Source organism: Myiozetetes cayanensis, unplaced genomic scaffold (assembly GCF_022539395.1).
Source record: "Myiozetetes cayanensis isolate MyiCay16 unplaced genomic scaffold, myiCay2020 scf2-11, whole genome shotgun sequence".
NCBI classification, from domain to species: Eukaryota; Metazoa; Chordata; class Aves; order Passeriformes; family Tyrannidae; genus Myiozetetes; species Myiozetetes cayanensis.
Window position 1 is genome coordinate 109942669 of NW_026087411.1, and position 27349 is coordinate 109970017.

The 27349-nt window shown below is 44.3% G+C and overlaps 1 protein-coding gene across 8 annotated transcripts in view; it reads right to left on the reverse strand.

Annotated features, from left to right (window-relative positions):
* Positions 1 to 27349, reverse strand: part of RUNX2 (RUNX family transcription factor 2) — a 222919-nt gene that overhangs the window by 77539 nt on the left and 118031 nt on the right. For 5 of the 8 annotated variants that reach the window (XM_050316033.1, XM_050316034.1, XM_050316031.1 and 2 more), the window contains one exon: positions 20129 to 20290. The exons of the other annotated variants lie outside the window; for them this stretch is intronic. In XM_050316033.1, the coding sequence (XP_050171990.1) occupies positions 20129 to 20290 (162 nt within the window). The remainder of the gene's footprint in view (positions 1 to 20128; positions 20291 to 27349) is intronic. 8 annotated transcript variants of the gene reach the window in all.

A 27349-nucleotide genomic window follows, 5' to 3' on the forward strand; every position in this document is an offset into this window, starting at 1 on the left:
TTAGTCCATCAATGGCTCCACTCATCAGAATGGCAGAGCCTGAGTGAAAGGAGTCCATGTGGGTCTTCGTATGGTATTGCAAAGAAAAATTTGGGAAGGAAGGGTTGTTTGGGGTTTGCTTTTTTTAGAAATCTGAGAAACTATAAACACAGCTAGAGACAAACAAAAGGATGTTGCTGAGGTTACCAGAGAAGAGTGAGAAAGTTAGGAAACACCAGCATTTTAAGTTACTTCTCCATATGCACAACACAGCATTCAACTACACAAGATGCTATTCGTTTTCCATGAACCCTCCCAAGCTGGCCACCTTTGGAGGTGTATCAGAGTTGAGGAATAGAGAAGACCATTGTCTATATATCCCCAAAATCCACTGCTCCGAGAAATCAGAAGGGGTGAAGTGAACGAGGCGAGAGAGACCCAATTATTTCCTGAGTTAACTGGATTTTATATGTGTTTTTGCCACATGGCTCCTACATGACTCAGTTGAAATCTCTCCAAATCCCATTTTCACTTCTCTCATTTTCTGTGTGCAGCAAAGATGTTGGCTTCTGATTTGCACGTGCGCTAAATGTTCCCAGCTGCTGCTGAAGCCGACGGGATCACAGGTTTGAACACAAGGCTACAGACAGAACAGAAATTGTGCTGGAGGTGACACAGAGAAGGTGCACTGAATGACACGAGAGCCTCAGCCCTCCTTCTAAAGGAGGTTCTTTCTTTCTTGGGAATATTGCACTACAGTCAGCTGTATACAAATGCTATGACTGAAATATTAGAGCAAAGCCAGGCAAGAAATTAAGGATCCCTTCTTCAGAGCAACATTTAATATTCTGCAATAAGCAAGGCCTGAGGAAATGCAAAGAACAAGAAGAAAACAAAATATTGAAGAGCTGCTCATTAAGTTAGCACTGTCCATCTTGTGCACTGAATGAGACAGGAATCCCGTGGGAAAAGTATCATGTGATCCTGTAATTAAAATCTGTAATATAATGCATAAGCAAAATGAGACTGATGTAGAGTTGCACAGGCAACACAAGTACTGAGATTTCTCAATTTCTGAGCACTTTGTTTTGCAATCTTAAGGATTCTTTGCAGTGTGTTTGGATGGGAGAGTAGTTATTTCCTAACTGGATCTCTTTGGGGTTTTCCCAAGCATCCTTCTGTATTGGGGGACAGTGTTATTTTGCTCTTCATTTTGTTAAATTCTTGTTCCCTCCTTCTGCTAATAAGTGTTTAGCGAATCACACACAGCATGATCTTTCTGCCTCCTTCCAGGCAGGCCTTTGGCTCTCCAAAACTGCTGTACTGCCTTCCCCCTGGATGCCACTGTAGGATGCAGCCTGGGACTGCAATTCCCAGGGATCCCAAACCACCTCCTCCTGTACCTGCTCCCTGTTGTAGCTGTTAGGTTCCTCCCACACATCTGCCACTGAACAAGCGTCTACCTGCTGTGAGGGCGAGGGCCAAGCAGAAGTAATGCACAGGGGCTTCTCCCTCCCTGGTTCACTTTTGGGATGAGCATGTGTCATCTGGATATTTGGAACCATTTATTATAGGAAACTGTATGTTTTCAAATGCCCTTTTCCCTCTCTTTAATTCAGGAGGAAAAAAAAAAGAAAAAAAGCATTTTGCATAATTTTTTTTTCTCATTTTTTTTTCCCTCGAGGTCACCCCAAGCAGGTCTCCTGGCAAACAATAGCTGCAGAAAAGGTGTGAACTGCCCCCCCCCCCCTTTTCTTCACCTCAACAAGGTGTTAACTTCAAGGCCTAGTTGGGACCATTTAAACTGCAACATTATTAAGCACAGCAGTCTCACAAAAGTCAGAGGGAGGAAGGAACACTTTAACCCCTTCAGAGCCTCAGTACAACAGGCGAGACCCTAATTCTAGTGCATCCCTTCTGTCGTCCTTCAGTACCCCAGTTCACACGGTAAACCACACGTTTATGCCTCCTGGTATTTAGGTAACAAGACTTTGGCACCTCGAATACCACGGATTAATTTGCAGATAGATGTTTTCACTGAATTTACAGCACTGCACCTAAGCCCTGTGCCGGAGAAACACCCCATAAATAACAGTTAGCAAGGACCATTAAAGTACCACTCGTGCAAATAAAGGAGAGTGTTTCCCAAGCAGAGACGTTATATTGCTTAAGAGCAAAATAGGAGTCTCTGCATTTCTTCAGCCCAAGCTCCATCATCACCTGTCCTGTACCCTCAATAGGACTTTTCTTCTAGATGAAGCTCATTTCCTTCAGGCACCCAAGTCTTACTGGATGACACTACACACCAAAACACAGGTGGCTTCTCACTGCACCCCCAGAGTTAGCTCATCTAAAATTTAGGGGACATCAATAGGTAGAAAAGTGAAAAGCTAACCCATTGTAGAATGGACTGTTGGGAGTGGAAATGAAGCTATGGAAGCATCAGTCATCACCATCTCATTTATAGACGCTGCTTCACACAGGACATGTAAACCTTCCTAACGAGAACCACAGGAGGGGGACAAATGGTCACATTACAGAAACAGGTCCTCGGCTGGTGGTTGTGACCTGCCACCCGTGGCTGCCTGTTGACCTGGTATGATGGGGAGCCTCTGAACTCCTCAGCCTTTGCCATCTCATCTCAGCAGCTCCAGTCTGGAGCTGTCACGGGTGATTCAGGTGGAAAAGAACTGGCAGTATATCAAAAGCCCCCTGCTTGTTTAAAGTTTCAGGCCATCTATACACTATGTTGGAAGCAAAAAGTAAACAATTCTTCCTGGAAATAAGTCTAGGTGCTCTGCAACATGGCATGGCACAAACACGCACACAGGCGCATAGCGCTCTCTGTTCGGTTTTCCTCAATTTTTCCTGCCTGAATTTCAGCCACTGCTGTCTTCCTCCAGCCGAAAGGCATCAGCAGGAACACTTGAGGCTTTTCTTGGAGAGCAACCTCAGCGTGTTGTATACAGCAAGGGGGTGAAACCGCAGGGGCTGAGCGCTGCGGTGCAGGCACGACGAAGGCAAGCACTGGGACAGCAATCCTGAATAAATTCAGTGAATGGGAAGATAATATACATCATGGCTCACAGGCTACTTTATCCCTCCTTTTTTTTTTTTTTTTCCTTCTTTTCAGAAAAATGTGCCTTAACTATCCAGTATAAATATTTGTTTCCAATGTTGTCATGAATTGTACTTTTCCACTGCATGCTACTAACTCAGAAATACCATCTGATCCTGAGGCAGACACAAAGGAACTGTTTTTCAGGGACAGGGAGGGTGGGGAGAAGCCCTTGGCATTGGTCTGTTATTTCACCCTTTAAACCCCTCTTTCTCCCTCCCCATCCAAATTTTCCTTTCGAATCTCATTCAACTAATACACATCTCTCCCGAGGACAGAGGATTCCTCGCTGGTTCTTGATTAAGAGTTTTTAAGAAGCCGGGAAGGAAGATGTTCTTTGAAACTGGATCTACTGTAGGACTGGAGCCAGCACACAGGACACCGTGTCTTTCAGAGAGGGCCACACACAGTGCCACTCCAGTCATATGACTTCTCTGTCACATCCTGAAGCCATTTCCAGCTCGTGTGCGAGTTTGTACTCCCATTTAGAAAAGGATGGGATATATTGGGAACACACATATGGAAACACTTTCAGGGAATCAGTTTCCATGAAATCCATAATAAGCCAAGTGGCTTCAGATGTGGCAGTGTGCCTCAGATTAGCCAAAAAAAAAAAAGAAAAGAAAAAGGAAAGAAATAAAAAAGAAGGACAAATCTACCCTTTCGCCCTCATTTCAGTTTCAAAGGGGGGAAAAAGAGTTTTAAAAAAATTAATAAAGATAAGACCTAAAACCCACTAATGACTTATGGCTACCAAAAGAGGGAGTCACAAAAAAATACAATTAACAAGAGCACTCCTCCTCCCCCAAATAAGGACACCTCTATCAGCCTTCCTGCAGCTCCCAGGCAGCTCTCCTGGCATCTGCCAAGCTCACACCAGGTCAGCAGAGCCATGGCCCTGCCTGCGCCAGTGTGGGTGGGTTAGGCAGGTGCCCACTGTCTGGTAATCTTTGCAGGAAATTTTTTCCTCCCCTTACAAATTTTATTTCCTTTCTTTTCCTTCCTTTTCCTTCCTGCCTTTGCAAAAACTGCACCTTGGTGATAAACTGTACATTAAGTAAATCTCCCAAGAAAGGACGGATTCAAGAGGGGACATCCCCTGAATGGGGTCGGCTGGACCTGGGCCATACTAAAAGCAGGGTTTATGGTGGGATGATGCGTTTGGGTTCAGGCCACAATGCCAGGCTGGGGGTGGATATCACCTGCCAGATGTGCTTGGAGCTAAAGCTCAAGAACAACCCAAGGTACCAGTGAGCAGGAGCCCAGAGTGCACAGCCCAAGCCTTGCCGATCCTAAACAGCACAGAAAAGGGTTGGAGGCCACGTCAGTGCTGGGCAGGAGGGAAGCAGGCAGCTCATCCGAGGCTAGTGTGATGCTGGAATAACTTTTGCGTGGCTGAGGAAGCGGGAAGCAGCACGGAGCAAGTGGCAGGAGTTCAAATGGGAACTGAAGAGATGCTACGTGCATCTCTGAGACAGCTACCCGCCTTTTTATCACGAGAAAATAACCAGGAATTTGGCTGCTAACTGGGGCCGTATCTTACAAACCCTACTTTTCCTGACAAACAAATGACTCCACAAATAGTCCCTCTGTTTCCAATAGCGTTATTTGCGGTAGGAGGGACCACCCAACACGAGAGGATCAGGCCCTCCACTCCCTCGCTCCGCCGCCCGCTTCAACCTTCCACAGCCAAATCCAAACGCAAGAAAATACCCACGAACTGCAAAGGCTTTTCCTTGCTGCTGCTGGAAAAGCCCTGGACTAGAACGGCTGTGGAAAGGTCTCGTGTGCTATTAATACGATGCTCTCCCTGGCTTCCGCCACCAAAATGAGGATTTGCCATTTGTTTCTCAGGCTGGTTCTTTCCACTCAAGCCTCGGCACAGTAACTAACTGAAAACTTCTGCATCAAGGAGAAGGTCTCTTTTAAAGTTTGGCTTGGCTTTGCTTTCAAAGAGTTGTCTGTATATTTTAGAATATGTAGAACTTGCCTTTGATTTAAACCTCGCTCTCAACAATAGACAAGAGACGATTTCTCTACTGAGCAATTTAAACAAAAACAAACATATTTTGGTTACTCGGCCTTGTTCTCAAAAAGCTCTGTTGTTTTTTTTTTTCCAGAGAAAAATCAAACCCTACAAATCGTTACCCTTCTGGCCAAAAAACCTTAAATTCACAAATGTAGATAGTACTTTTTTTTTTCTCCCTGAACAATATCATACACTGAGGAAGAAAAGAACCTCCCCAGCCCCTAGACATCCATAAAACACGAACCCCCCTCCTCATCTAAACAATTAAAACCACACTTCTCCCCTCCAAAACAACTTCTCCTTTCAAAGGACATTTTCAGCCTCGGTCCCTGTCCACATGCAGGGCCCTGATGTTGATTTTTAATCCTCCTCAGCATGAAGTCCTGTGTCCCCAGAGGGTAAACAGCCGCACCTCGTCCTGCAGGGGCAGCTGAAAGCGGCTGCTTGTGTTGAGAGCCGGGGCTGCACAGGATCCTGCAGGAGCAGCCGCTCCAAGGGGATGAGGGCGCTTAGCCCAAGGAGCTTCTGGCTACTGGAGAGAGGAGAGGGGAGATACCAGGGAGGCATTTCCATCTTAGGTTAAGGATTTTAGCAGCAGGCGCAATAACACTGTTGGAGTGAAAACAGTGGAAAATAACTCACCCAGCGTCGGCCAGAGTTTTTTCCCTTACAGTGAGAACACATTTCCCCCAAGTAACACAAACAGCCGTAACATTGTGATAAAATTGTCAAACACGTCAGCGTGACTCAAGGCCCACCGTCCAAAGGGATTTTGGGAGGCTCAGGTGCGAAGGAGCCAGGTGGGGAGATGTGTGGGTGAACACGGAGCCAAACTGCTGCTCTCATCTCATGAGGCACAGCGAGAACACCTCGGGGATATCCCGACCATTGCCATAGCAAGAGCAAAGTGGTGGCTTTCAAACCACAGAGCAGGACTCAGCACGGTCACCACGAGTTTCAGGGAGACAGAGGAAAACTTTACACGCAACCACTGGGCTGTATTCACAGGAGCTTCTGCTCTCATAGCGAAGAGTCAAAAAATCTGAGCAGTGCAAAGACCTACAGAGGTTCCAGCCCATGGATTTGGGCTCTCAGTGCCTGCTTAGACACCAGACTGCCACAAAATTCAACAGGGCACAGACAGCTAAACGACAGTTGTAGAGCAAGGCTAGGGGGAACCGTATTCCTTCTTATATTCACGCTAACAATATATGATTTTCAATCTCATTTAGTAAAAGCCATGTAAATCCCTCTGTGTATTTTTTTCATTCCTTTCAGACCTAACTGAAATTTTTACTAAGTTAAGGCAAACTACTCAAAGCAAAGTTTCAATCCTTTATAAGCTTGTCCACACAGCATCCCCATTCATCAGCTGTACTGAAGCTTAAACCAGCCTAACTTTGAACACCTCTAAATAAATGCTTCTTCTCTATAGTGTAAAGTCTGAATTCGGGTTTTATCCTCCCAGGAAGCTGGTGATGAGAAAGAGAAACAGACTTTGGTCTGTAATAGCTCACGTCATAAACATGCTTTAGGCTGTTTGATGTACAGCACCTTAGGCTATACCACAAGTAGCTCCTTAGATCACCAACGGTGATTTAACTGAGATGGGGTATTTTGGAATTTTGAGTTCAGATCATCAACAGTGACTAGAAATAGAAAGCCCACTTGTCCATTAAAGCTGTTACCTGGGGAAATGGGATGCATTGCTTTCTGGCTCTTGCTACTGCTTTGTTTTGTGAATTAGGGCATATAATTTGATTTTCCTGGGTAAATTTTGCTTGCTATAGGATGAATATTTTAATACTTCTTGTTAACCAAGTGACAAAGGCCAGTTCTACAGTTTCAAAAATACTATGAAAACTTTTGTTGGGAAATGTTGTAAAATTACAAAGATTAAAGGCAAAACCCAACAGACTTTTTTTCTTTTTCTAAGCTCTTCAACAGGGGAAAGACACAGAAAAAGTGGAAGTCAGACAGAGCAAAGAGAAAACTTGACTCAAAGTAAACTTTCATACGCGATCCCAATTTCCGAAATAAAAAAGATGCGTACAAAGTCAGCCTGAGTTATCGCCTTCAGTTGTCCTCAACCGCTTGAGAAAGCAGCAGCTAAAGTTGCTTTAAACCAAACTTCCAGCGCATCTGCAGCGCAGACTGGTGAGAGCAGGAGCTGGCCCGGCTGAGCACCAGGCGCCGGGATTCAGCTCCACTGCGGCTGGAACGGCTTCCTCCATGGGCAAGCAGCCTGTCCTCAAAACAGCTCCAAACCAGTCTGGCCCACCTACGTGGGCCAGGCCAAACGAGGAACTGGTTGGGTTTGGACTAACCTTAAACCCAGCTTCCTATCTAATTTTGGAATCTAATACGATGGCTCCCAATTCGGCTCCGGTGGTGCTTAGATCCTCCCCTGCGCTCCTTTTCACCCATAAAAAAGAAAACAACATGGGTTGGCTTTTAGCAGGAATCAAAATGAAAACAAAAACAAACAAAAAATCCCTTTAGAGGGAGATATTTGAGAGAGGAAGAGGGAAGAAAGGGGAAAGAGAGGTGCCTTTTTCCCACTGCCAGGATTCCTCTGTGGCTCCTCTGGCCATGCCAGCATCCACATCACAGTTCCCGGGGACTTCCTCTGAGCAGCTTCTCGAGACACCTCTTCCAATGAACCATTTCATCTCGGGTTTATGTTGCAGAGATTTCGGGTCAGCAGCCCTCCTGGTGTTCTTGAGGCACTTGCTTCCCTTCCTGTTTGGCAAGCCAGTCACCTTTGCAGAAGGTCTATTTTTCAATCCTCAGTCCCTAGTCCAGATCCCAGCCCTTGCAATCTGCACCCTCAAGGATATCCAAGTGTTTATGCTCTTTCTCACCGAGGTCTCTATACCTTCCCCCTGTCAAGGCTAACAAATTCTATGAAGCTCTAGTCTTTTAAATTCACCCAAATTATCTATTTCAACTTTAATGAAGTTTTTTTGGCTGGAATTCCTTCTTTGGGACATGGTTTTATTTTTGTTTTCAGTGGCAACAACACACATAACTAGCTGGCTCCACTAAACTGGAATGATCTGCAGATGTTTGATCCTATTTCTGCACAGAGAGGCACGGATCATATGATATCTCAAGGTCCCTGTCAGTCCTATATGACTACAACACTACAGACATATAGGAAATGGAAGAATTGACCCAGCAGGTACTGTGGGACTATTCCCACCCACCTAGGGGTAAGCAGATTCACAAATCTCAGTTAAGAACTATTAAATATAGTGATGCAGACAAAAACCTCCAGCTTTGGCAATGCCTACAGCTTGAGAATATATAAATATTCTGATCTTGCACTCCATGCTGACAAGGTGACACGTCCTGAATGGACCTTCTTCAAACCTGGTGTGGCTGATCTTCTGCCCCACTCAGCTTTTTCAGTGGTGATGCTGACAGACACCACTTGCCTCTTATTACAAGCTGTAACCAGCAGCTTTGTCCTTTCTCTCTAGCTAGCCCTAAAACCGGGGAGGAGTATCCTCAAACATCATCCTTGCCCTCCCTTCCGACCCACACTCACCACCTGCCGGCTCTAGTGAGGTTAAAGCTACTGCTACCACCTCTCTGGCTCTCTTTGTGTTACAATCCCCTCTTGTTTTCCACTGTACATCTTGTAACCATCTGTACTGTATTCAAGGGTGCAAATCAGCTGATCTCTCTTTTCCTCCTCCTCTTTAACTGTACAGTCCTTAGCACAAGGGGATCAGACCTCCAAACACCGCCACAATGCAAACACTATTAGCAGCCACGTGGCTGGCGGTGATTCCAGCAAAGGCCCATTAGCTATTCACAAATACAACTATTACTTTGATCACTGAACTTCACCGCCTGCGGGAGCCAAGTTTGGGTGCCCCAGTTAAAGCCAAAACCTCAACTGATGCCTTGACAAGGGGACTGATCTCCAGTTTGTGGAAATCTTTCAATCCCACATTCAGCTTTCAACACAACACAGAACATCATTTCAGCACAAAACTAAATATGGCAAGCTGTGTTTTTACAGACATCTATCCAATAAAAATGATGTGCCTTGTAGATTTGCTCCTGTACCTGTGCTGCAAACCAGTTTTCCAAGCAAGCCCATTGTGCAGCCTGATTATGTAAACTAAACCAAGGGGGACATACCTTTAGCTACTGGCTTTATAATATTCTGCCAATTCTAAACAGTGCTTGTTTAATAGAAAAGGTATTAAAAAGCAGTGATGTCTATGGATCAGACAGAGATAGCCCAGTTAGACATTAAAAATAACTAGTGGAAACCACACATGTGGCATCGCTAGAGCTTGTATAGGGACTTTTCATCTCAGCTAAATGAAAGAGGCTTTGTGGGTACTGATCCTAATTCGAGCACACCACCTTCCACTGCTCACTGCCAGAGAAATGTGATGTTAAAAGGCTGTGAGATGCCCTACCTCTCCATTTTGCTTTCAGAATTGATCCTTGTTTTAAGTCCTCTGGGCTGTTTTCTCTGCTGGTGCTCCCCTTCTCTCAGCACGATTGCTCCTCTTTCTCACATGAGCCCAGAGGGTTCCTCCAGCTGCCTATTTCAGCACTTCTAAATTACAAATTGACGTATTACAGCAAACACTCATGGCTACCACAGGATGAAAAGTCAAATGAGTGGTCAGAGAGACCTCTGGGAACAACAACCAGGAAATTTGGAGGTGACATAGCCCAGACAGGTCTGAATGTGCAGCACACTGACTCCTCTCCTCCTCCAAAGGCACCTTTAAACCACCACAAAATCCCCTGCATTAAGTGTATGATACCCTTCTATTGCCAGAACTAAACTTCTTCACACAATGAGAGCGTTACAAGGCCCAAGTAATCCCAAGAGTTTAACACAGTTTCAACTCTCTATTCACGAATCTACCTGTGGAATAATTAGGACTGTGGAGAGCAAGGAGGCTACTCTGGCTGGGTGTTTGCTCCCCAGTGGAGCCACAGCCTCAGCTCTGAGCTTTCCTTTTGACAGTGTAAATGCTAACTAATCCTGCAGGAAAAAGCCCCTATGACCAGTTGTGTTTCTTAAAACGAAAGGTTAAATGATGTATGAAAACTAGGGGAGAATGCATACCCCGTTGTCCTATCCCTGTATCTATATCTAGGGTAGTGGAGGAGGAATTAAATTCATTTTGTTAGAAAAAAATGGAGGGACTCACAACTGGGCAAACACAAAGGCAAAGAGATTCCTAAAGGAGTTGCAGAAGCCATAAAGTCAGTGAAATATTTTTGCACGGTGCCCCTCCGGCCTCCTCACAGTTCAAACCCGTTCTGCCAGCTCCTTGAGACCCACCACAGCCACCATCTGTCCTACCCACCTCCTCTTTGTATCTATCACTGCCACAGGCACCCACGTGAACCTCAGGAATAAAAATTTGTGCTGCAGTCTGGTAGACAAAGTTATATCCAAGTTATAGCAAGTTCAAATGAGTGGAAACTGAAGTTACACAAATTCAGACCAGTAATAAGACCCACATTTCAAAGTGAGCTTAATTAGTGTTTGTAACCAAAGGTTTTGGTGGATTTTGCTTCCCTGGAAATTTTTAAATGAAGACCAACTGAGCTTTTGGGTTTGCTTTTGTTTCTCAAAAGTTATCCTTCAGTTCAAATGAAAGCTAATTTGGGCAAATCTTACTCCTGGGTTTAAAGCAAATATCTACATGGGTTTCACTGTACTAATAAACTGTGAATCTGTGGAGAGCTCCTTATGTCAAATTATTCTTCCCAGAGCTTTATACATGAAGTTCCACCTTGGTTAAAAATCCTCACATTCCACAAAAACTCCTTGGACACAGAAGCACCACTGAGCACCGCATGGGAATGGGGTTGGGTTGTCCCTGAGGGGACACTCCACTGCCTGCACACTGCTCCCGTAGACATGGGGAAACTGTCCCAAGCTCAGGAAGGCATCTCCTGCTTTGATCCCTTCCCTCACTCCCTTTTGAGTCATTCTGAAAGCAAATATTAAGAGATTTCTAGATTAGTGTCCCCAAATACCCTCCCTTCATGCATATGAAATAGTTCCTTCTCCCTTAATAACATCCTTCATGAGCCACGTGAAGGTGTGTTCCCTCATTTTATCTCATCATCTTCCTCTCCTTCACTACCTACATTGTTTGCTTTTGTACAACCACAGAAAACCTGAACCACTTGCCTGGCTCTTGCCTTCTGCTTTGGTCACCAGCATCGGCCCACTATCACCAGTATCAATGCTCTTTGAAATCTGACAGCCAAGCTGGCAGGACACCAGGTTCTTTTTCTGCTAAAACATCCATCAAGAGGGGAGGAGATTTGGTCATGTGTAAAATGGGGACAACAGCCATTGCTAAAGCACTACAAAAAGGTGTTAGGAAGCTCTGCTGGACTCCAACACTCCCTTGCTGACCAAATTCAGTGTGGTCAAATTCTGCGAGGCCAGAAATTTGAGGCAATTTCACCAAAAATCAAGGCAGCTCCAGCTGTTTCTACCAGCAGCAGTTTTTGCCTCTTGAATTGTATTTTTTATTGTAAGATTTGCAGAATTGGGCCTTTTAAACCACCCAGTCCTTGAAGGGCATATAATACTCCTCTACCTGTCTTCTACCAAACACAGTCAGGGTCTGAGAAGGGCCAAATTCTCCTGCATTTTACAGAACCATTCATAAACTCATATTGTGCAATTAATCAAACTAAATTCAGTGCAACAAAGACCCAAGGCTACAGAGAGTTAAGGGCAAAATTGTAGAATCACAGAATGTTTTGGTTTGGAAAGGACCTTTTAAAGATCATCTACTCCAACCCTCCTGCCTTGGGCACTGGCATCTTCAACTAGATCAGGTTGCTCAAAGTTCTGCTCAACGAGGCCTTGAATATTTCCAGGGATGGGTCACCCACCACCTCCCTGGGCAATCTGTGGCAGTATTTCACCACTCCCAGTGACAATTACTTCAAATCCCCCCAGCTTTCTTGTAGCCCCTTTAGGTGAAGGGGATAAAAAAGTGAATATGATGTACCAAAGACCTTCACACATGGAGACTGATTCCCTCTCTGTCCCAGGACACATGTGGTCCTTCATCAGCCACCATTGCTACCTCCATTGTAGGTAGAAAATTAACAGCAATTCCACAAAGAGAATGGAGAAATCATCAAATGCCTTAGCACAAGGAAGAAACAAAGAGCTCTATCCCACAGCCTTCCTGCTGGGAGCTTATTGACTTTATTGGGAACACACATCTAGGTAATGGCTCAGGATCTGGCCCTTTGGAAGTCTGGAATTGAGGGCCCAGTTACCCCATTAACAATTAGCATTCTGTTTACAAAACCCAGCAGAGTCAGTAAGAATAATCATTACAAAACATGCTCAGACTGTGATTCCGGTTTAAGTTAATATAATTTTAATGAGTTCTTCAGAAAAAGCCTGGCACTTATGGAAAATTTCCTTAATTAATATCAGACCCTAAATTAGTAAAAAAAAAAAAGTCCTGAATATCATTTGGTCTCAAGCTGGAACTAAAGTATGTTTTGGCATCATTACTAACTGTTAGCAGCAAGTTCTGGAAACAGATGCAAATCTTGATATGTGTCCTAAATATAAAACACATTGCAAAAAAAAGCTCAGATAAAAATATATCTATACATCCACATATATTTGAGTGTGCTATTTCCTGCCTGTATCAGCAACAAATTTATTCCATTTCAAAACATTCCACTTGTTTCTTTTTGGTATTTATTTTAAATCCCTTATTTCAGGAATAAAACTCCTTCCCTCTGTCTTCATTTTTCCTGTTTGTTTCCTCCCCCAACCACCGTTTTAAGTAAATGAGAAGGGCTTAAAGACAGGCATTATAACATTCAAACATCTGAAAATCAGCCCGCTTGTTTTACCACCTAAATATGGGCATAGGTGCCTAATTTGAGGCCACCCACACTAGAAAAATTTGAGGTAAGGATCATGCAACGCATCCTCTGGACAATTGCTCCAATGAAAGACTCAACCCAGTGGAGAGGCTGCTACTGAAAGCCCACAGACGAGTGCCAAGGTGCTGAGATTCCCAGGTGGCACCAAGTGGGCAGGAGACTAAAAATGGAAAACCTGTGGCAAACAAAATAAATAGAACCACTGAAAAATAATGAGAAGGAGGAAAAAAAAAAAAAAAAAAAGGAAAGCAAGTTACAAGTTTAGGGAAGGTAGCAAAATGAGCGGGTTGTTTCTGAAGACCTGAGCTCCCCCAAGTTCTTTGCTTTGCCTTGACTGAGTGGCACCTCGCAGGGAAAGCACTGAACGTTAGTGGGGATAAATGGAGACAGAGACAACCTTGAGTCTTTCGGCTTCCGTTTAATTAAAAAAAAAAAAAAAAAAAAAAAGAAGACAGAGTGAAAACTGTTATAGTCACCAAGAAAAACATCATAGCATAGGAAGAGCACCAGAAACCGAGCTGGCTTCTTGGGTTTGCCAAGAGCCTGAGACAATATTGCTGAAGCGTGAACTGCTCATTCATTTCAGGGGCTGCTAACACTAAGGCCATGCTGGCAACAGCCACGGTATTAACTGTTTTTCTGCTTCCCAGAGCACATAAAGAAGAAAAGAATTGTATTTTGGAGGCAGCACTAACGCCTTCTCTTATTAAGAGTCCCTTCTTGAAATGTGCTTATTGCCCACAACATTTAATCAAGTTAACAGGAATAAAGAGATGCAAGAACAGCTACCTCCATGGCCAGAGTTTCTACTTTTTCACTGTAAAGTTTTCTGAGCTCCTTAGCAGAAGATAAACATTTCTTTCAAAGTTAGTACATTTCAAAGACCAAATCTCCCCCTGAATTGGAAAATCTTTGTTAAAAAACGGAAAATCCTTGTTAAAAAGATCATGTGAATACATGACATTAGCAAAATCCAAGGTAATTCACATTCAGGGTTAGAAACTCAAGATGATAACCAGTACAGGACCACAGGAACAAACAGCCCACCACTGTCACTCACTTTCTCATTAGCATACAAACACTAAATCTGGAGGGTCAACTGGAGCTACTTCCATTGTATGTGGAGTTTTTATTTTAAGATTTTCAGACTTAGAAAAATGAAAATGAAATTGTGTAAAGGAATAGTAGTGTCACTGATTAGGGTATGTCTGGCATTGCATTTATACTTGCCAGCCTTCAGTGAGCTGGGAGAACAGGAATGTTTCTAAAATTCAGTTTCTGATGAGGGTCCAGGATGGCCCAAACCATTGTGGTGATATCTACAGAGCGAGACAAATTATTGGGAAAGCTTGGCTATACTTGAACAAGCAAACAGCCCAGGGTCGGGGCACATTCCCTGGCTCTAAATCCAGTTAGGATGGTCTGGCCATAGATGTAATACTAAATCCTGAATCCATAATGGGGTGGCTGCCTCTGAGCTGCCCACAGGAACAGGTTTGGGACTCTGCTTGTTTCCAAACCACAGCTGGGACCTGTTTGCAACCATGTTGGCCAACCCAGCTCAAAAACAACCTTGCTGACAATTTAACAGTACTGGTGTTTTACAGTCCAGCCCTACCACTGTGTAATTTGTTACACAACTTTCAAGCCACTTAAATTCGGAGGGTCTGCAGTCTTCTCTTGTTTAGAGGCTGAGCCCAGTGTCTCCCTCATCTATCTCAGCTCATCCCTCATCTATCTCAGAGTGTCTCTCATCTATCTCATTGTGTCCCTACTCAATGACACAGTAAATATAATGACAGCAAAGTCCACCCTGAGTGCTGCAGGGACTTCAGCACGTGGGACATCAGATTCTGGGTATGGTGGCACACCCTCAGCTGACAAATATCTAGAAAGAGTACAAGCCCAGAGCTGGAAAAGGTAGGTTTGCTGATTTGTCCTGCTATTTTTAGATTCAGTTTTAATGTTCTCTTTTGTCATATGGCATTTGTCAAACATAGGACAGGCTCTTCCACAGCCAGCACTGATTGTGTTTGTGGTACACTTGCAGGGCAGGTCCTCCAGCATCTTAAGATCTTGACCCCACAGGAGTCTCTCAAAGGTGAATTAAAAAGCAAGAAACTAGTGTTTAGGCAGAAGGGAGAGGAGGTGTAGGAAAAGTGTAGGGGAAGATGAAGTCTCTCCACCTTCCCCCTCTCAGGATTCTCAACAAAATTAAAATCAAGCTCAAAGCCTGCAGCAGCAGAGCAAGTCGAGGTCAGGGAGAGGTAGGGTTAAACCAGGACTAGAGTGTAACAAGGCTGTGATATGGATATGTTTATGGGACAGTTAAATTGTCTCTTAAATCACCTCACCAAAAGCACACTATCAGATCAGACAGGCCTGAACCTGAGCTACTCACCAAGGCTTGCTTCAGAGCCCATGGAGACAAACAGGCTCTTCCCAGGCACGACCAGGGATGAGCACAGCTCACCTGCAGACTGGTCAAGTCCTTCAAATGCTAGTTTGTCCCCATTGACTCAAAAGGGAGCTGAGGGTGAGTGTTTAGAAGTGGATGTCTTCCCTGAGGACATCTATACCCCTCACTCCTTCACCTGCCTGGGAGCAACCCTCTTGTGACTGCAGGAACAACTCGACCTGTACTCCCTGCTCTGAACCTTCCATGTTCAGAGGACTTGCTGGATCAGCCCTAAAGCGTTATGTAAAATGGCTGTGATGTGTATATTCATATGAATCATATACATTAATTACATAATGGACACCCATGCTCCCCATCCCACATGCACTTTGGTTATGCATAGGACACAAAGACTGAGTGCATTCACTATGAATCATGCAATAAGACTACATCCCTCAGGCAAACTCTCTCTAAAATGACCATTTTCACATATATTCCCATGGTTTCCACTACAATATTATTTAATTAAGAATATTAATCTACTGGGCCACCAACTTTCACTGGGGAAGTCTGAGCAGACAGACATTTTAATAAAATACAGGGAATCCTGCTCTTTTTATGACTGAGTTGGTGCAATAAGGTAAGGCAACTTCACAGCCTCGTGAGCTTGGGGTTTTTTATTTGTTTTTGATATGAACATGAGACTTATGGGCCAGAGAGATCACTGGTTCAAAAGTTGCATGACTAATGTCACATAATCTTTTTCTTTGCTTTGCTTTTCTACTAGAGCTGTTGAATACTGCTGTAATACATGGGACACATCAATAATTACCTGTAGGACAGTGGAAACAGGGCACTGATCCCCATTTGGAAAATAAAAGATGAACACTTTCAGTTTGAAAGCCATGGGCACACATTCACACGTGACTGCAGCATGCATGCAAGCATGTCAGTTGTGCAAAGAAATCAGTCTAGACACTGACAGGACCAGTTCAGCCACATTACTGCAGCCTGCCCAAATAAATCCTCGGGGTTGCAGCCTGCTGCCCTTTTCCCCTCTCCCTTGGGACGTGGAACTACATTTACTGCTATGGCAGTCCCCTGTCACCTCCTGTTCTATAGCCCCAAACCTCTTCTGATGCTCAGCCTAGTCTGGCATTCAAACACAGGTGACGTCATCTCCAAGAATCATGGAATCATGGTTGGAAAAGACCATCAAGTCCAGCTGTTAACCCAGCACCACCATGTTCCCCACTGAACCGTGTCCCTAAGTGCCTCATCCACATGCCTTTTCAACACTTCTGGGGCTGGTGACTCCACCAGTGCCCTGGGCAGCCGGTTCCAATGCCTTACAAACTTTACAGAGGAGAAATTTTTTCTCATACCCAATCTAAACCTCCCCTGCTGCAACGTGACACTATTTCCTCTTGTCCTATCCTTGTTGCCTGAGAGAACAGACTGACCCCCACCTGGCTACAACTTCCTTTCAGGGAGTTGAAGAGAGTAATAGGTCCCTCCCTGGAGCCTCCTTTTCTCCAGGCTGAGCCCCCCCACAGCTCCCTCAGCTGCTCCTCACTGGATTTGTGCTCCAGACACTTCCCCAGCTCTGTTGCCCTTCTCTGGACTTGCTTCAGCATCTCAATGTCTTTCCTTAATTGAGGGGCCCAAAACTTAACCCAGGATTCAAGATGAGGCCTCACCAGTGCCCAGCACAGGGGGATGGTCACTGCCCTGGTCCTGTTGCCACACTATTGCTGACACAGGCCAGAATGCCACTGGCCTTCTTGGCCACCTGGGCACATGCTGGCTCATGTATCTAATCCCAGGATGGGGAGGAACACCACTGCTTTGGCCGTGGGATGGGTGTGTTTCTGGTCAAGGGAGAACCATCAAAAGTAGCTCTTGAGGGTTGCCACTGGCAATAAAACCAGGAGCTACTTTTCTGGAGGACACTATTGCTTTACTAGATAGAACAACTTCAACATGTGGGTGAACACAACTTCAGCAGTTGTCCAGGTAGAGCCATGGAGGCTTGTGGAAAGGCTGGGTGATGTGAAATTGTGGCAGATAGGAAGTTCTGTGACTGTAGGTGTGGCAGCCAAGGCCTAAGGGGAAAGTTTTACCCATTTTTCCTCCTGCATGATGTTAAGCAACAGGCAGTAAATATGGCATTCATTAAAATGACCTTGTATATTTTTAACAGCCTCGATAATCAGATTTCTGCCACTGTATCGGAAAGCAACGGTTTTTTTATTCAAGGTCTTGTAAAACTCTAATTTCTCCCTCATGCATCAGAGATGCCTGAAGTTTTCTAAGGATTTTAGTGTTTTTTAGCAGTAACTTTCTACCCTTTTCAAAGCTCTCTTCTCTTCTGAAAGATGTATCAAGTAACTGATTGGAGATTTGCAATTTTCTCTGGGTGTGAAGGATGAACTGCTTATTGTACAGGGCAGCTTAAAACTTGCATTTCTCTCTCTATTTAGACATAGGAGGGCTCAGATTCTGCCCTCCCTTCCTGTGGCACTGTCAGGTAGAAACCCTAGAGAGGAACCACAGGGTTCGCAGCTGGGGCTGCAATGTGCCTCCTTGCATCCTAAGTATCCAAGCTGGTCCTCCAGCCCAGAAAGGCGCTCTCTATTTCTGAAGAGAGAATTTCTATTCTGAAATTCTATTTCCATCAGTGAACACTGTAGACAACCTCTGGCACTTGTGGAAGCTCAAAGTACCCTTTTTCAGTCTGGAATCTAACTGGGTGCAAGATCCTCATGCTGGGAAAAGATAAGGGCATTGCAGAGGCACCGGTCGAGCCTCGGAAAGATGAAGGACAAGAAGCGCGAAGGGAACTGACTGCAGAGTACGGCAGAAAAGTTCAGTCCGCGGCCACACAACTTACACAGCCAGGTCTTTTAGTCATTCTGCCTGTGCCCACATGCCAGGCACTCACGTCTGAATACACACAGACAAGCAAGGGCTGCAGGGCAAGCATGCGGCGTACAGCTGCCAGGTCCCAGCCGAGCCTCTCCTGCAGGTATTGCTGCGGGCACAATTGCAAAAATAACCCATTCGACAACACAGACCATCAGGAGGCTCTGACTCAAAGGGAACCTGTTTTGGGCTAAACAAAGCATTTCCTCAGCATCAAGCTGATCGAGTTTTTTGACCCAAGTCAGCGAGCTGCACGGAGAGCCCACAGGAACCTGCTCCACCACCCTCGGCCCACATGGAGATCTTTGGCATCTCTGCAAAGGTAGAGTGCACTACGGCTGCTGAGGGTTTTGCAGCTGTTTGTTTGAGAAACAAAGCTTCCCTCCTCCAAGATGAAAGAAATCAAGGAGTCTATGCTAATCAAATCCTAAACGCCTGCTGGCTGCAGTTCAGCTTGTCAGGGATTCAGCTCAGCGGAGTGATCAACATTTCCAGTGCTATGAGCTTGGTGGAAGGGGAAAACACGACAGCAAGAAATTCACCTGGCTCGGAGTCAAACAGGTGTATGGCAGCAGCATCCAAGATTATAATAATATCTTGCAAACATGCAAAAAATAGATGTAATAAGACTGATACTTTGGTTTTCATTAATGAATCATAAAGGCTTTCTTTACATTACACATGCTTTTTTGGCATATGCTGCTAATATTTCCACACTTGCAAGGTTGGATTTTTAATACTGAGCCTCCCTCCCCTAAGGTTCCCCATTTTTGGCAAGCTGTACAAGGTGACTGTGTGCCATGAGAGGTTCTCTCTTACTTTGGGGCAATCAGATTACTTTACACAGATGGTTTTATCACTGAGACCATTAGAGATGAATTGCACAGTATGTAAATGTGCATTTGTTTGATTAAAAAAAAAAGGTCTCAGTTCCTCACTGCTGTCTTGTCTATGTTCCTAAACATATTTCCTCTCTCCTGCATCATTCCAAAGGACAATTTGTCCAATCTTTACCTTAAAGTAACTCAGCTTGTTTCTGATAGGCATCTTAAATACACATTAACTAAGGAAACAGGCTTTCTTGAGCTACTGGATTGAAATGCAGGAGAATGAGCCTCAGCCTTAACTATTGAGGAAATAAGGGCATCTCTCTGTCAGGATGCCTAACATCACACACCCCACAAAAGTAAAGCACAAAAAAATAGAGAATATCACAATTAATTTAAAACAGAATCACAGAATGGTTTGGGTTGGAAGGGACCTTAAAGATCATCTAGTTCCAACCCCCCTGCCATGGGCAGGGACACCTTCCAACTAGACCACATTGCTCAAAGCCCCATCCAACCTTGTTTTGGACACTTGTAGGGATGGAGCATCCACAGCTTCTCTGGGTAACCTGTGTCAGTGCCTAATTACATGCAAATAATCACCCTCTTGTAGGGGAAATAAACTAAAAAAAATATATATTTATTTTCATAAAGTCAGATCCACAACTTAAAAATAGCCTGATCTCAAATGGACTTCAATTCATTCAATTGACACATGCTCAGAACAACACAGCAGCTCTTCCACCTCAAAACAAAATAAAAAAAAAAAAAAAAAGGGACTTTAACCCATCTGCCATGCAGAAACCCTGATATCGTTGCTGAGCTTTGCTCTCCTTGCTAAGGTTTGTCTGAGGCCACGGAGGCAGCCGCTGCCAGTCCTGTTCCTCTCTGTGTAATTGTTTTAGGCAAAACACATTCTTTACCTGAGAGGCGTCTGGGCACATCAGTAATGGCTGGAAGTCCTGTGCCTCGAGTGGAGGACAGGGGAGTTGTGGAGTGAATGGACGGTGAAGTCATCTGGCTCAAGTAGGATGGGTAAGACTGGTCATAGGACCATGGCGGGGATGACTGCGCCTGCCTGGGGTCTAGGGAAAACAAACAAACAAACAAACAAAACAAAAAAAGAAAAAAAAAAGAAAATTTTTTTAAAAGAAAGAAAAACTTTAGGGTATCAACAGCCTAACTGAAAAAAGTGGGGTTACTGAACATGCACACGTCAGTGCTATGAAGAATGAGAATGTAATGAAACACAACTTGCTCAACCCTATGGCTCAACCCTTTCAAGCCTCGGTCTGTACCTTTCCCCTCCGCAAAACAACATCTTGGGAAAATGAACAGAGCAGAGAGCAGAGCTTTAAAAGATCCAGCAGCTGTGCTATGTCTCTCTTCCAGCAGTGGTAAACTGAGAGTGGCCAGTCCTCAAGGATTCAGACAGAAGCAGAGAGCAAGGATGAGCCCCAGGTCTGAGCTTGGGAAGTGGACATCACACAATCACAGAATCATTCAGTTTGGAAAAGATCTCTAAGATCATCAACCATTAACTCAGCACTGCCAGGTCCACCACTTGTCTCTAAGCACTACATCTACAAGTTTTTTGAACACTTCCAGGGGTGGTGACTCCACCACTTCCCTGGCAGCCTGTTCCAATGCCTGAACACTCTCTCAGTGAAGAAAACTTTTGTAGCATACAGTCTAAATCTCCCCTGGCACAACCTAAGGCTGTTTCCTTCAGTGGTGGGGAGACTCTACAGACAGCACTTGACATGCCTGTCAAGCTGTTATCCAGTTCAAACACCACACAGTAGTGGTTTCAGTGCTGAAAACAATAGGCAAGGAACAAAATGTGATTAATCTTATCAGCAATCCATCCAAAAATGTCACATTTGGATACTGTCCCAATTACTTACAGCCCCCTCAATTACAAAATATGAAACCAAATGGTTTGGGAGCACTATCGGAAGCTAATGATGCCTTTTGATGTACTTGTGAGAGCCCACTACAGGGAAAATGATTTTAAGGATAAATAGAGTTTAATTTTTGCTGAAGCACTTATGGATTAACTAAGTGAGAGAGAGGGAGACCTAGTTTTATTCACTGGTGTTTGGATTTATAAACCATTTGCTCTCAGTTAATATCTGGTGATAAAGATACCACTGAATGCCTCATAAATTATGATTTTTATTTCTTTGCTTCGATAAAAACAAAGCACTTTCAACCCCAAAGTTTGTTTTGGGCACTGCACAATAAACAGAATATTATCTCTGAACCAACTCATAGAAACTGTAGCACATCTCTTCACATCCTGCCCAGTATTTCCAGATAAGCACGTCAGGCCCATTCAGTTTGGAGAACCTGCTCTGTCAGACCACTGTGCTAAAAGCCCTGGTTTACTGACAGCAATGTGACAGCCACATGGCAAAAGCAAAGGCACTTCTTCAGGAAATTCAACTTTTATTTTCTTTTTTTTTTTTTAAACTCCTGTCCCTGTTCTTCCACACAGCAAAACCTTGTAGTTTCAGCTATTCCTTGTTTATTATTTCTGTTCAGACATGATTTGTTTAAAGAGATGTCTGGAAAGCAGATACTTCCTTGAAGCAAAATAACTATATAGATATATATAAAAACCCCAACATTCCAATTTAATTTTAAGAGGATTTTCCTGGAGTTTGCCATTTATATTAGAGTTGAGTAATATAAATGGTTAATATAAACTCTCTCAGAAATGCAAAGGACACTTGATCATTAAATGTAATGAACTTCTTTGTTTTAACAATTTCAAGGCCAGGGTTGTATAGATTGGCACAGGTTCAAATCTGACTGACTGCTCGTTGTTACATCTGATATCGACATATTTCTCTGCCTCCTTCCACTACAATAATTCACCATGCAGTCAATGGTAAATGGTCTTCAACTGGGAACAGAAAACTTAGGCTTGCTGGGAAAACAGTTTTAAAATTAATGATGTGTTAGAAGCACAATCTCAAATCCAAGGTCCTTCAAACTCTAAGAGTTTTTTAATCTCTGCTTCCAAATCCAAAACAGAGTCCCCTAAAGTTTTGTGTTTAGGTCAGCTCCAATACTGGAAGGAAATTGTGTAGCAGGTAAAGGTTTGGTTAAAAATAATCACAGCAGAAGATGTTTTTACATCATTTGGGTCTAAGACAGTGGAAACCTCAGGAGAGGTGACGCCTTCTGAAGATTCATGCCACTCCTGGTGGTGTAATTCTCATGGCACAAGAAGCTCTTGAGCATTTCTGGCACTCTCATCACTTTGAATGCCCATGCTAGACTTGGTTTTACACTTAATGTCCTTAATCCAGCAACTGTGAATGTCTGCACGGACAAAAGAATGATGAATGGCAAAAAGTGGTCTTTCAAAGGTTCATGGGTTATTTCAAAACAGTATCTCATACTGTGCTGTCAGAGGCAGGATATGGGGCTGGATGGACCAGCAGTTCACCCCAAAACATATCATACATTCTTACAACATCTACTTTAAATAAATTAGTCTTCTCAGGGAATAGGAAATAATGAAGAGGAAAATACTCAACCAAATTGAACATCAGATGATGTATCAGAGCTCAGTGACTGAGGAGAAGGTCACAATACCCCAGGCTAGAGGGTTACTATGATTCTTCCGCGTCAAGGCATAGCTGAGGTCATGGTCGAGGCAGGCTGGAGAATTTCGTCCTGGGGCTGACTGTCTCAAGAGTTATCTTTGGCCCGCCAGGAAACCCGAAAGTGAAGATAGAAGTTTCACCAGATCTTAGAGTACATGCCCTAAAGCCAACCTCTGATGACTGATGGTGGTCAAGGTTTGCACATGGACATGAGAGAAGAGAGCAGTGAAACACCACTGCTTTTGCCAAGTCAAAGGTGACCCATTAGCCCATAGGGTAAATGTCACTGCTCAGCAGCATTGCCCAATCCCCCGTGAAAAATGTCATGAGGCAGAGCCCAAAGCTGTTCCATCTAGTCCCTGAAGATGGGCATGCAGCTGGGTCCCACATGGGACCCTCTGGTCTCACCAGAAGATGGTTCTGGCAGTGGTGCTGGCACAGTGACTTTGGCCACTGAGGCCCAGCCAGCCCATTTCTTCTGGTCCCCGATGCCACCAAACTCCCTGGGGCAAGGAGGGTGATGGGAACACCACAGGCATGTGCCAGCTGCCACAACAGCACTTCCAGAGCAGATCCACACAGATACTTCAGAGGGAAACACAACAACACCCTCCCTTTAGGCGGATCACCTCCTCCTCGCTTGGGCACTGAAGGGTGGGATGACTATTTAGCACATACCATTGGGGAAGGAGCTATGAGTGGATTTGTGAGAGATTTTCCTTGACCTTCTATCCCACAGACCAACTTCCCCATTTGCTGTGACTGGTGGGCCCACACGTGTCCACAGGGTCCCTGTGGGCCACGGACCTTGTGCCATCATCCAAAGCACCACGTGCTCTGCAGGCACAGCATATCTTCCCAATCACAAAAAGCCCAGAATAGATGAGAAACCTTAAGGTTCTGAGGCAGAGTGAATGTGGATTCCTCCCTAAAGCGATCTCTCCAAAGCAAGGGAAAGTATTATTATAAAAATAAAATTACAACTTGGGAATAGCCCCCCCGCCCCGCCTTCCCGTGCAGCAGCCACTCTGAACTGGCATTTACACTTAAAAACTTTGGAGTGATTACTGAGAGCAGTCCTCCTTTTGTAAACATTTCTGTTAGGCCTGCGTGGGTGTGAAGGGAAGTGCGGCTCTCAGCGTATTCCTTCACAGCAGGGCATATCGTGGGTATGCTAAGAAAGCCTAGGCACAGTTCAGCTGAGACAAATCAGCAGGGCGAGGCCTAAACTAATGCTCAAACAGCTCCATCCTGTTTACACTTCCAGGTGAACCTCGACAAATCAGGAAATATTGAGTATTGCATATTGTTTTGTGTCTGGGTTTTACAGTCTCACTTATAGCAGTCGGAGACATACAGGTTTCTTGACCCTTGTGGTCTGTGACTGACTGTGTCAAATGGACTGTGGAAACTGACATTTAATGGACAATAAGTGTCTTTAAAAAACAGTCCAAAATTGGATGGACTCTATAAAACTAAAATTAAAAATGAAAGAATGAAAAAAACCCTCTAGTGATCCGTTCTCTCACCAATTGCATTGGCTCTCCAACACCATGACTTTTCTTTCAGTTCTCTCAGAATCATACATTTTGGGTTGGAAGGGACCTTAAAGATCATCTAAAGTTCCAGCCCACCTGCCATGAGTAGAGATACTTTCCGTGAACTGTCAATGGAGAGAAGAAAAACCCTGCACATATCCCTGAAGAACAAGTTTTTCCACCACTTTGGCACTGGATTATGAAGCACAACAATTCACTATAGGAAAAAATCAATTCCCCATTTTCCAAGCTGAGTTACATGACCAGAGCATGATCACAGGCTGGCAGCTCCTCGTCTATAAAACCCAGACGTCACATGTGTCCCATTCTCATTTAAACCCAGCCATCAGCTCTAGCACTGGCTGCTGCTGGTTGTAACAGTGCTACTGCCAATAGTAAAAAACAAGCTGTCTGGAGCTATCTTTGGTAAACACTTAGAGCAAATATCCTCACTTCTGATCGTAACAAAAGCAAGATGACTTTCTGCATGAGTAACCCAACTATTGTTGTAACACCAACCCCCCAAGCAAAACAATGACAAAACAAAACCTCCTCCTCTTCTCTGACTGTTTCTTGGGCATCTTTAAAAGCCCAGGGCTTCATCTGAATTTCCCAGTTCAATCAATGAAGTCAAATCCAATGGAGTTACACCCTAATGTACAGAAGTGTAATTGGGACCAGATTTTGGCCTGAAGAACCTCTAAACCCATTTCTTCTTCCATCCCTCCAAGACTCACATTTCTAAAAGGAAAAAAAAAAAAGATGAACTGAACAAATCATTATAGTAGGGCCACTAAATTGTAAAAGGGGGTGAGTGGGGGGAAATAAAGTTGAAGAACACATTAATAGAAGGGATACAAGCTCTACCAAATTGAGGTCCACAAAGGCAACTCTCCAGTTGCCTGAAGGATGCAATCTATTTGCATAAAATACAGCAGACTGCAGTCACTTTGGGTTGTACCAGCAATCCCAGCTCCACCACCTCACCTGCTGGGTCTTGTTAGCTTTTATTCCACATTACAGTGAGCTGAAGGTATAATTCATCCTATAAGTCTATATAAGCCCTATAATACCTGGGCTATTTCTAAATTATCTATTCCAAGCAACTATGTACTTTGTCCAATGTGCTCTCAGATGGATGTGCACCAGCTATAAAGTGGTGGGTGCTTCAGAGAGCTGCTGGTCCCAGATAAAACACAGTCAGCCACTGGCAGGGCACTTGCACAGTGATGGTCTAATAACAGCTACGCCAATTCTGTTTCAAACCTGTCCTGTACCTGATGACAGATCCTGTTGTCTGAGGCAGATGTTGCACAGCTCCACATCCAGAACCCAGGACAGAGCTGGGGTGAGCACAGCTTTCTGCCTTCTCCCTGACTCTGCAAAAGGGCAGTGCCTGCAAGCCCCGAATGAGAAATTAAGGATGGTCCAGCTGGTACCATCCTCATCCTCTGAGAGTCAAAGGTGCTTTCTGCTCATGGTCCACTGAGTAGACTCATAGCTAACACTTATTCCCAAAACCAGTCCCTGCCTGCCAGTGGAGATGTGTCCCCTCACTACCTTCCAGGTAAGTCAGCTCTGAAGCCTTTAAATCTGGTTGCTACAACCCCAAAAACTGGTGAGAAATGAAAGCATAACATCCCTGAAGTGAATGGGGAGGGGGAAGAGGAAAAGGGAAAAATAAAAGGTTTCACAGGACATGTCTTTGAGGGCTGTTATTTCAGTGATGAAAATCACAGGTTGCCTGTGGATCAGCTGGTGCCACAGTGGTGGTGGAGCATGAAACCTCACTTAACTCCCACTTTGCTGTCCCTCAGCCCAGCTGATGGGGTCCTCACACCAAACACATTCCTGCCTTACGCCCGTGGCTTTTCCTGGCCTATGGGAGATAATCCTTACCGGTGTTTTAGAGAAACAACAGCTTTCCTCATTTTGTACTGGAACACTGATGCAACAGCTCAGTGTCTGAATGAGAATGTAACTGGATACACGAGCAAGTTGCGTGAGCACTGCTAGGGAGAGGGAAAAAATAAAAAAGCAAATATACCAGTATCCAAATGTGAACAGACAGGATTCCTGATTTACGGGCAGCAAGCAGGGCACAAATTGGATCTGCACTGCCTCAGCAAAGGCATCTGCTTATTGGACCATTTGTTTTTTAATCACCCTTCGATGTAGCTTTTGCTGAATCCTAGTTAAAATGCCATGTTGAATAAGGGTAACTCTGTGCCTTGTCCTGCCACAGCCCGGTCCTGTGGTAGGTTAAGGACTGTGCTGTGATTTGTAGAACCTGTACTCTGATACTCCAGGAAAATAAACACAGCCTAGACAGAGAAAAGAAATATAAGAGTGACCCCCAAAGTGTTGAGTTCTTTTCAGGCTCAGGTGTGGGCCAGCCAGGCTTTAAATATTATTTCTATTTAATCATGCAACAGTTATGCAAGACCTCAAGTGGAACGAAACAAAAACAGTTTATGTGCTTACTAGCAATAATATGGATTTTGTCATAGGAAACCAGTATTTACTGTTTAAGTTATTAGGAATTAATCATTTTCCCTAAATTTCTAGGTAAAAATATTATGAAACAAAGCTATTTCTAAAGGAATGCTTGGTTAATTCCAATAAAGGTAATAAAAAAATCTCTGATTATCAGAGACAAGCTTCTATTCTTCTGCTTTTAATAGATACTAGATACCCCAAGGCAGTGCCCATGTTAAGAAGCCAGTGGTATTCCAGCTGCATATTCCACCACAACAAGGAAACTGGTGTTGGACACCCAAACACCTCACTCCCTACCACCACACCAAACAGGCAGATGTTCAACAGTTTCCCACACAACACTGGATCAAAATGGTGCCTTGTCCACAGCATCACCTTTGTCTCTCATGGCACAGTTTGTGCAGCAAAGATCATCCTTCATCCCAGAAGAACTCGAAGGACCATCTGCAAAACGCATCCCAGCACTTTGGTGGAACACCAAAGCACG